Source organism: Artibeus jamaicensis, unplaced genomic scaffold (genome assembly GCF_021234435.1).
Source record: "Artibeus jamaicensis isolate MK-2021 breed Jamaican fruit bat unplaced genomic scaffold, CSHL_Jam_final scaffold_1689, whole genome shotgun sequence".
In the NCBI taxonomy this organism is placed as follows: Eukaryota; Metazoa; Chordata; class Mammalia; order Chiroptera; family Phyllostomidae; genus Artibeus; species Artibeus jamaicensis.
Genome location: NW_026522029.1, coordinates 12030630 through 12040748, shown reverse-complemented (window position 1 = coordinate 12040748; position 10119 = coordinate 12030630). Strand labels below are relative to the sequence as shown.

At 47.5% G+C, this 10119-nt stretch overlaps 1 protein-coding gene across 3 annotated transcripts in view; it reads left to right on the top strand.

Annotated features, from left to right (window-relative positions):
* Positions 1-72: 72 nt before the first annotated feature.
* The window catches only part of SLC30A7 (solute carrier family 30 member 7), a 53031-nt gene continuing 42984 nt past the window's right edge, over positions 73-10119 (top strand). Inside the window, exons 1-5 of one of the 3 annotated variants that reach the window (XM_053655888.1) lie at positions 73-153; positions 1372-1473; positions 5030-5143; positions 8984-9071; positions 9716-9842. In XM_053655888.1, coding sequence (XP_053511863.1) covers positions 5058-5143; positions 8984-9071; positions 9716-9842 — 301 coding nt within the window. In that variant the 5' untranslated portion in view covers positions 73-153; positions 1372-1473; positions 5030-5057. Of the gene's footprint in view, positions 154-906; positions 1169-1371; positions 1474-5029; positions 5144-8983; positions 9072-9715; positions 9843-10119 lie in introns of those variants that run through there. The other 2 variants (XM_037153019.2, XM_037153020.2) reach the window with 2 other exon arrangements.

Below are 10119 nucleotides of genomic sequence, written 5' to 3'. Positions count from 1 at the left end.
AGCGCCCGGAGCTGGGACTGTCCCCCGGGCCGGCCACACGCCCTCGCTCCTGCTCCACTTCCTGTTGCATCCAGGCCCTTCCCAGGAAGCTCGGTTTTCCAGTTCCCAACCCGTTTCCGAACCAGTCCGGCTTCGCCCCGTTTCTTCCGCAAGGTAACGCCGTCAAGTCATTCACGTGATGCACCTGACCGTCCCCCAAACGGAGTCCCAGAAAGGCGTCCGAAGGCGTGTCCCAACGACCCCGGACGCCCCACGGGGGCTGGGAAAAGTCGGCTTCTCCCGCACTCGTAACGGGAGGGGAGGGTCAGCCCGTCGCGGTCCAGGGCGCCCCTGCGGGTACCGGCGGGCCGAGACTGGGGGGAGTAGTGCACCAACTAAACCCCCGATGAGCGCGGGCTCGCAGCAGCTCCCCGTAAACGCTTCCACATTCTTTTGCACATCTCCCGATTTCCGTCTCGTGGCCCTACGGAAGGGCCCCATTCTTTGCGGGGCGGCTATATGGGCCCTGAAAAACTGGGGGGCCCGCAGAATGCACCCACACCATCGCTTATGCCACCTGCGGAACGGCGGCGAGAGGACACCGCTTTCTCGGGCTTTGCGGCAGCACGCGCTGGGAATTAACTCTAACCGGAGAAGTGGCGAAAGGGCAGGCCCCGGGCGCGGCGCATCCCGGAACACTGGGCGAGGCCGTCGGGGCGGGGGCCGCGAACGCCTCTCCTTCTAGTCCCACCCCAGGAGTTTCTTCCCAAACGCAGGTGGCTCCCCAAGTCGAGACAGTGGACTACTACCTGCCATCCCGCTCCGCCCCCCAGGCCGTAGCGTAGCAAGCACTGGGCTACGGCTGTAAGCCCCGCCCACGGCGCTTGTCCCTCCCCGACCCCGCCCCCTTTCCCATCCCAGGACGCGTTGCGCGGCCCGGGCCGGAAGTCGGCGAGTTCCCGGGCGTGTGTCGGTGTCTGTCTCCCAGCTGCGCGCGGCCCGGCAGGCTCGCTGGGGATTCCCGTCCGAGGCGCTAGCACTGTCACTACTGTCACCCACGGAGCCACTGCCAGAGGGGAGTAGACCCGGCCCTTCGCCGGGCATTGAAGATGTTGCCCTTGTCCATCAAAGATGATGAATACAAACCACCCAAGTTCAATCTGTTCGGCAAGATCTCGGGCTGGTTTAGGTGCGGGGTGCCCTGTTTGCGGGGAGTGGGTGTCCGGCACGGGGAGGGGGACAAGGCCCAGATCGAAGGATGGCCCCAGGTCCAGGGAGGGAGCGTCGGGGACACCCTCGTTTGTGAAGACCCGGAGGGTCTGGAAAGGGGACCTAGCGTCCGGTCCCGGCACCCCCTTGACTCTCGGGCGCTTCCCCACTTTGTCGTGCCAGGTCTATCCTGTCGGACCAGACGTCTCGGAACCTGTTTTTCTTCCTGTGCCTGAACCTATCTTTCGCTTTTGTTGAACTACTCTACGGCATCTGGAGCAACTGGTAACCGAAGCGGGAAGGGCTGGGGCGGAAGCTGTGGGGTGGTGGATTCCAAGCTCTGTTTGCCTAGTGCCACGTAGCTTGTCACCGGGAGGTTCAGGTTTTGCTCTGCCGACACCTCTCCTGCCCAGTTACTTTGTCTTGTACACATCAGCCTGGCATGGTTACATATCTTAACATCCGGGCCCATCGCGAGCAGTAGGTCTTAAGATTTGGGTCCCCGCTTCTTTTCCCCACCCCCCACTCATGGTCAAACAGGAGTGGCAAGGCCCCTCCTCATTTGGGCAGGTAGAGAGAGTCTTTGTTCTCCAACCCCACGTCTTAGCTTTGCCCACTTTCTTGGAATTGGGAGAAATCTGTTTTCTGCCTCCTTGGGGGAGTGCCCTTCCTGTCTGTGGGGGAGTGGCATCTGTGTTTCACCCCTAAGACTCCAGAGAGGGCATATCTGAGAGGTTTTACTGAATTTGTTATTAGGTCTTGCAATGGGGAAGAGGTTTATAAAGCGGACATCTGGAGAACTATGTGTCATTCTCTTCTTCTCTCTTTAATTTTATGCAGAAACTGTCTCATGATTTTCCTCTGGTCTTGACTGCAGTAGGAAACCCCTTGCAGTTTCTATTATGTTTCATTGATGATGCTATTACACTTGTCCCAATTTTGTCCCCTTTGCCCCCCTCCACTCGGTACCCCCTGCTCCCTCAGACAGTCCCCCACCATTGTGCTCCATTTCCTATACTGTGTTTTACATCCCCATGGCTATTCTGTAAGTACCTATTTGTACTTCTTTACCCCCTCACCTTTTTGCCCACACCCCCCTCCCATCTGGTAACCATCAGAACACTCTCTGTGTCCGTGATCCTGCCTCTGTTCTTGTTTGCTTAGTTTGTTTTTCGGATTCACTTGTTTACCGGTAGAAGCTGACGTCTCTTGAGTTGAGGGTTTTTGCTGTCACCTTTGTTGTTTGTTTATTTAACTGCTTTGGGAAGGGGTATATCCAGTTTAACTCTGGAAAGGAAATGCTATTATGTAGTCATTTGCTGTTGAATTACTTGAGGTCTTATAAAATTGTTCAACAGTATGATCACCACACTTCTAGGTGTACTGATTCGTCTTTCAATCTCATATCCATTGAGAATCTGATGAAGCCAACACTCACATTTTATATAAAACTTCAGGGTGTTCTCGGGTTCCTCAAAATAGCTGTTGGACCCTGGATTAAGAACCTATAATATCTGTTCTTTGTTTTCTATTAATTAAACTCAGTCTCTGTCCTTTAAGGTCCATTTCACAGACAGTCACTGTCCTTCATCTTGATTGCTATTGAAATTGAGCAGTGACATTAGATAATATCACCAGTTTTTATAACCTGTATACTTTTATATGAAAAGTGGGCTTTTCAATACAAACGTGAATTCAGTTTTGTCAACAATACTCAGAAAGTATGATGGTTATTGGTTTAATGACCTGGGTGGAAAATGCATATTGAAACGATCACATCTCAACACATGTAACAACTGTTTTTAACCCTCTGGGAATCAGATACATGTATCTTGGGATGTCACCCTCCTGTGTGTGGTACCTGCTGCAAGCTCTGGGCAGCTGGCCCTTGGACAGCACAGGTTCCAACTGCTCAGGTCCACTTACATGCAGATTTTCCTTCAATAGTACATGCAGCTCTCTGTATTTTCTCTTCCTCGTGATCCTGTTAACAATATTTTCTTCTCTCCAGCTCCCTTTATTGAAAGAATACAATATATAATACATGTAACATACACAGTTTGTGTCCATTGATTGTCTATGTTATGGGTACAGCTTCTAGTCAACATAGGTCCTTAGAAGTTAAGTTTTGGGGTATCAAAAGTTGTACTCGTTTTCGACTGCACAGGGGTTGGGTGCCTGTAACCCCCGTGTTGTTCAAGGGTCAACTGTATTGTCTCAAGTTGTACTGGAATAATCATAATTTATTGTAAATACACAATATTTATATAGTTTACTCTTCCTAAATTATATTTTGCTGTGGCCTACATTGCGTAAGTTGCTATGTCAAATGTCTTGTTCAAGGGGTTCATGTTTGAAGTCAACCCCAGGCTACCTCTTTCATGGAAAGTTGGGTACATACTAATTCTTTTGGTGTGTAGAGATCTATTGAGGAAATTACTGAAACCATTGATTTCCAAGTCATTGTCCAAAGCCAGCAGCATGTAAGGAAAACCTCAGTGGCATGTGCCTTGTTCTTCCGTGGTTTGGTCTTCTGCAGCTGGCTCTCTTCTTCAGATTGGGCTGTGCTGTCCCCCGGATTTGAAGCCTAGCTCTGAACCAGAGTCTGTCATTCCTAGCTCAGTTCGCTGGTGTTCATCGTTACGGTCACCATCAGATCCACCGACAGCTATCCCCTAATATTAATTTTTACCAGTGGCTTGGGAGTACAGATGTGTTCCCATGGAAGCCTGGGCAGATTTGGAAACTGCTTGGGCCTCCTCACTATCTGGCTTTCTGAGTCCTCTTTAGATACTGCAGTTTATAGTTCTCTTTGCCGAATGAGCAACAGTGTCTTTTTGTGACTGGATTATCTCTGTTTCTGAAGGTCCAATTAGATTTTAAGTTCCTCGAGTGAATTTCTCACTGAAACTTGGTCATTGTCCTTTCTGTGTTCATTTTTACTCTGTAATAATTAAGCTCCAAGATGTTATGAACATGAAATGTCAAGTTTTTTTTTTCCTGTTATGGAAAAAAGATGGACAAAATATTCTCACTCTTCACCAATAGAGGTTCTTAGAGACAGTTGGTCTAGTTGCAACATTCTGGTTCTTGTTCAGAACCTTCATTGTAAGGGAATAAATTAGTTATAGTTTACATTTTTGATGATGGGAACATGTCATCGGTGGAAGAATAGATAAGTTCCACATTGAAGGTCCACCGCCTTTCACCTTCCCACTAGAATGGTAGCTTTATCAAAGTCGGGGTCATCTGTCTTACTCAGGTACCTTATTATGTCATAGATAGTATGCCTAATACATATTTGTGCAATGAAAGAATGAAGGAATAATTAGTGTATGCCATTAATCTACCCGTTCCGTTTTTTTCCTCCCCACTCCTTTTCTTTTTTTAAATTTATTTTTATTTCTAATTTTTAATCTATTTTATTAATTATGCCATTACAGTTGTTCTACTTCCCTTTTCTTCTTTATTATATTTCACTGTCTTTTTATTTTTATTTATTTATTTTATTTATTTTAAAGATTTTATTTATTTATCTTTAGAGGGGAAGGGAAGGAGAGAGGAGAGAAACATCAATGTATGGTTGCCTTTCGTGCATCCTCTGCTGGGAACTGGCCTGCAGGGGACCAGCCTGCAACCCAGGCATGTGCCCTGACTGGGAATCGAACTGCGATTGTCTGGTTCGCAGGCCTGTGCTCAATCCACTGAGCTACACCAGCCAGGTCACTGTCTTTTTAGAAGGTGAATTCCTGAGGAGCAGAGACTGAGCCTCAAAGTTTGAGAGATGGCTGCCTCCTGTCTGGTTATTATTCTAATGTGCACCGTGTTTGTTCTTTTCCAGTTTAGGGTTGATTTCCGACTCTTTTCACATGTTTTTCGATAGCACTGCTATTTTGGCTGGATTGGCAGCGTCTGTTATTTCGAAGTGGAGAGATAATGATGCTTTCTCTTATGGGTAAGACTTTTTATAAACCTTTTTCTCAAAGTGTAAGAAATACAGAAAGATACACACACCTCAGACTGAAAGAATTTTCACACATTGAACACACTTGTGGAAGTCGAACCCTTGAAACTCCCCCCGTGCCTCTTTCTGGCTCCTTCCCACACAGACCCACCTTCCTGGCGCCGCCTTCCTGGTACCCAGTTACCTGCTTTAGAGCGGCAGGTGCCTGTCAGCTACGGTTTCCCTGGTTTGTTTGTTTGTTTGTTTGCTTCTAAGTTTTTGTGCTTAGAGGCAGGGTGTCTTGATTTTACCAAAAATTTTCAGGTGAGGCTGTTACTAGACTAGGGAGTTTCTCAACTCTTACCCTAGTTTCTTGAAGAACATGAAGAAGTTTCAGTCTATGCACGTCATTGTTTTTCTTCTCTTTCTTTTTAGGAGGGATGATTTGCTGTTGATTTATCTAACATCGTTATTTCCCCATATGGCTTCATTTTACACATTCTCTTCACCTTGGCTTTGATGTAAAATACTCCTTCTCCTGCTCTTGCTGAGCTTGGCGGGTTCATCAGCTCTTTGGAGCGAGTTTTGGAGCTGAAGGAAGACCTGGGCTCACCGTTCATCCTGGTGCCCCAGACGCCGGCTTGAATGTTTTCTTTGAGCTCCTTGGCCACGCCCACTCGGGCATCCTCTGCTCTCTGTCCCGCTGGTGGTCTTCTTTCTGCCCTTCTGCCAGCTTCCTCCCTGCAGCTCCCTCCTCATCCCCCCCAGTGCCCGCACTTCCCCTCCTGCACTGCCTTTCCCACTTTCTCTCTCTGTCTGTCTCTCTCTCTCTCGTCCGTCCACGTCCTCACACGCATCCTCTCCCTCCCGTCTCTCCTGCTCCCCGTGCATTCATTCTAGCTTCTTGGGCCTGTGTTCTCCCTCTTCTTCTCCCCCTCACATCTTTTTCTTATTCTTCTCTATCCCCTGCCCCGTGCAGAGCCCCGTGCTCTGTCTCTCAGCTCTTCCTTGTGCTCCTTCCCCCTCCCTCAGCCACCCCTCCAGTCCTTTGGCTCTGGCTTTTGCACTCGGTCCCTCCCTGGGTGGCCCCCGGTCCTCCCCTGGTGCCCCATCTGGTCTCAGGGCAGTGTCTCCATTTCTCTGCTCTTGTTCCTTCTTCCTTCGTCCACCCTCCTCCCTCACCCCGTCCTCCCGTCCAGCTTTGCTTTCACTCTGGAGCAGGCGCTCACTGTCCCTCGCACATACTCTGTTGTCTCCAGAGGCTTGAGGGCCAGGGATGCAGAGATGAGTAAGATGTGGCGTCTGCCCTGGGGGGACTCCGGGTCTGCTGTGAAGGTGGGACAGGTACAGAGAGACTTGGTGGGAGTCTGAGACGGCACTCGCTGGTCTGCTGTGCAGCCGCGGTGGCGGGGCTCCTCGGGAAGCTATGAGCAGTGGGACGCACACCCCGACTGCACCGTTGTTATGGTGCAGAGCAAGGGCTCCCACCCGCCCGCAACTCAAAGAGACCGCATGCTCCAAAAAGAACACTTTCCACGGTACTATAGAATCAAAGGATTCTGAAGTATATTTCGGATTATTGAAGAGAGATCGTATATAAAGTTACAATTTTGGACTGGGAAATGAGTATTTCATAAATATTGTATATCGAAAGTCGAGTGAGACCGCCTCATTCAGTAATCTTTCTGGACGCACAGTAGGTTATTATAAAGTTCCCCCCCAGCTCCCTCGTTCTTGGGGCGCCTGTCGTTCCATCTAGAACGCACAGTCTCCTGCTGTGCGGGTTTTCGTGACCAGCTGTGAGCACCTGTACGGTCAGGGCGGGTGACGCTCTTCAACTTCAACTAGTTGGTAGGAGACAGCACTGTTCCTGCCACCGTTCACTTCTTATCCTGTCTTCTCCTAGTTGCCTTTTTAAAGAATTTCTTTGAGAAGGAAACAATCAGGGAGTAACACCCGATGGAACCTTCTGAAACACTTAATAATTGCTATGGTAGTTACGTGGCAGCGGGAGTAAAATACAGGTGCCGGTACCTCAAAATGACACCTGAGAGGCAAAGCCCAGGGATCAGTCCCAAAGCCCCAATTTGGTGTGATCGCCACGGCAGATTGGCGGCGTGGAAAACACGGTGGGAGGGATCCGAGAGGCAGCAAAGACCTTATGCTACTCCTGTATGTAAAAGTCGCCTTTGTGCGTCTTTGAAAGAGCAAAGCCAGCGTAAAAGTAACACGCACCCAGCGGGTAGGGAGGTGCGAATCATATGTATATGCTTATGTATGTCTGAAGGTCCACTTGCTTCATTTTTTTGTCCTGACAGAAGAGTTCAGATGCAGTCATAATTAGGCAGTGGCACGCTCAGGAGCTAGGTGGTTCGATTCTCAGACGCACTCCGTGGAAGGAAACACAGTCACCTGGAGAGGCAGGCGTGTCTGATTCCCACAGGTTTTTTTGTCTTATCCTGCAACCGAGTTTTGCAGATACATTAAACTGAAGTAAATCATTGCAGTCCGTCCACTTATCAGAATCTATGGAGCACCTGCTAAGCTGGGCACAAAAAATGCCTGGGAAACATTCCTGTCTTTGACCTTGAAACCTGGCGGAAGCTAAGGGCAGTGAGGGCTGCTGGGAGCTCTTCCCTCAGTCAAGAATTAGCTGTGGAACTCGAGGGCGGGGCAAGAAAGTGCCCTGTCGTGGAGACGTTACTGAGTGCAGGCTGTGGGGAGCAGGCTGTCAGTTCTTTAAAATAACGAACTTTTTCTGCAGAAACAGTATTGCATTGACAAGTAATGTGCTAATTTAATTCACTTATGTGTTAGAAGGCAGAAGTATGCATTACTTTTGAGTGTAGAAATACGTGCTATGTTGGAATGCACCGCACAGGGTTAGCTCCCACATAACTGGACAGAATGCGTTATAAAGAGCTTGCATTCTTTCCTTAAAAATGTTTTTACAGGAAAAATCCTATTCTCTAGAGGTTAACACAGCGAGAAAGAGCAGTGTATTTCATGTTCCTATTATATTCTTAAAGGACCAGAGTGATTAACTGCTGTGAGTGCACTTTGAATAATGTTTGAACAAGTAAAGCTGCCAAGTTCAAGTTGTTGCTAATGACTTGAACTAAGCCAGAGTTAGCTTACAGAAACACGAAAGCCTTCCCCAATGCCTCACACAGCTAGGAAGCAGAGAGCTTGGGAAGTCCCTGCAGAAAAAAGCAGGTATTTTTTAAAAATAGTTTAATTAGCATTATGTGAAGCTAAAGTTGATTCTAAAAATAAGTTCAAGGTTTTGCTACATTTATTAATCTTAGGAAAGGACTGATAGAAATATAAGTCTCGAGTTTCTGGGCTACTTCAGAAATAATTACATTCTCCTTCAGCTCGAATCTCTACTTTGCAAAGATTTGAAAGCGGAAAAGTACAAAGCAGAAAGCATGAGGCGTTCTTCCAAAGAAGGAGTTAATGAGTCACAAAGCCCCTTTTCTAGCTTTTCTCTTCCACCTTTTATCTTTGGATCCTTCTTTGCCCATTTCTCTGGCCCTGTTCTTGCTTCTCCAGTGGCAACTGAGATTCACATCTCCAGGGAAGGTCTCTTTAAATCTACTTTAAACAGCCTTTTTTTGTGTGTATTTAGAGATCTATGTATTTATGGCATTCTGCTATTAAACATCATTCATAATAATTAAATTCCTTTATTTTTAGAATATATGTACAATAAAACATGATATACTATAAATCCTGGGACTTTGCTGGCCACTTAAAACCCTATAACGTGGTTTAGAATCATTGACATATGTAAATTTACTATTTGATTTGTGAAAAGATAATAATTCCGTTTACTTTGCTCTTCTCTAGGTATGTGAGAGCGGAAGTTCTGGCTGGCTTTGTCAATGGGCTTTTTTTGATCTTCACCGCTTTTTTTATTTTTTCAGAAGGAGTTGAGGTATAGTAGATAATGACTGGAGTCAGTAAATTACATGTCTGTGATAAAAATGTGTATTCGCTAACGACTCATGGGGTAGAGCTCTTGTCCACACGATCGTTAACATTGAGGAGAGTTGTGGCTCAGATAAAATGTGACGCGTGTACCGGAGGAGCTTACAGAACAGTTAAAAATTTAGATGTGGGAGCACTCGAAACTGAAAACAACCGTGAATGAAGTGCTGACGTTATGAATGAAAAAGTAAAGGAGCAACACCGGCAGTGAGGGCTGCTGGGAGCTCTTCCCACAGGCTCTGAAAGTTTTGCCAGTGAGTGCACTGTTTGTTGTGTTAGAAAGAGAATTTAAAGATGAATGAACTTAAAATGAATGGCAATATTTTAAGATACCAAAGAAGGATGGGTTTAGAGCAGATACTCGTGCTTTTAAATGTTTGTATTTAAACACTAGTTAATAACAAAAACTAGTTATTGTTACCTTTGCTACAGTGTGTGAGTGCAGGTTTTAATTCTGTATACTGTTCTGGCTGCTATTTTCGGAGGGACTTTAATTGGGAACGTGCCTAAAACTGTTGGGAAATTGCTGTGCCGTTCCCCGCTGAGCAGTCGGAAGTCACGTGTCCCCGGTCTGTGTCGCGTGTTTTCCAGCGAGCGCTGGCCCCGCCGGACGTGCACCACGAGAGGCTGCTGCTGGTTTCGATCCTCGGGTTTGTGGTGAACCTGGTCGGGATCTTCGTCTTCAAGCACGGAGGTCACGGGCACTCTCACGGCTCTGGTACGACGGTCAGAGCCCTTTGCTTCTTCATTTTCGGGTGTCTGTCGTAGTTACTCCCTTTGGAAAGTGGATGGCTTTTAAAGTTAAACTGTTGGTTTTCAACGACAAGACTAGTGATGCTGATAGACTCTTACGAATGCCTTCCTGCGCCATCCCATCTGCTTCTCTGTGCCCCCCAGCACCCTCTCTGCTGTGCACGTTACCGCTTGGGTGTGGGTCCTTCCAGAACTCGGGAGCTCACCTGTCGACTGTGACGCCGTCCACGTAAAAGCAACAC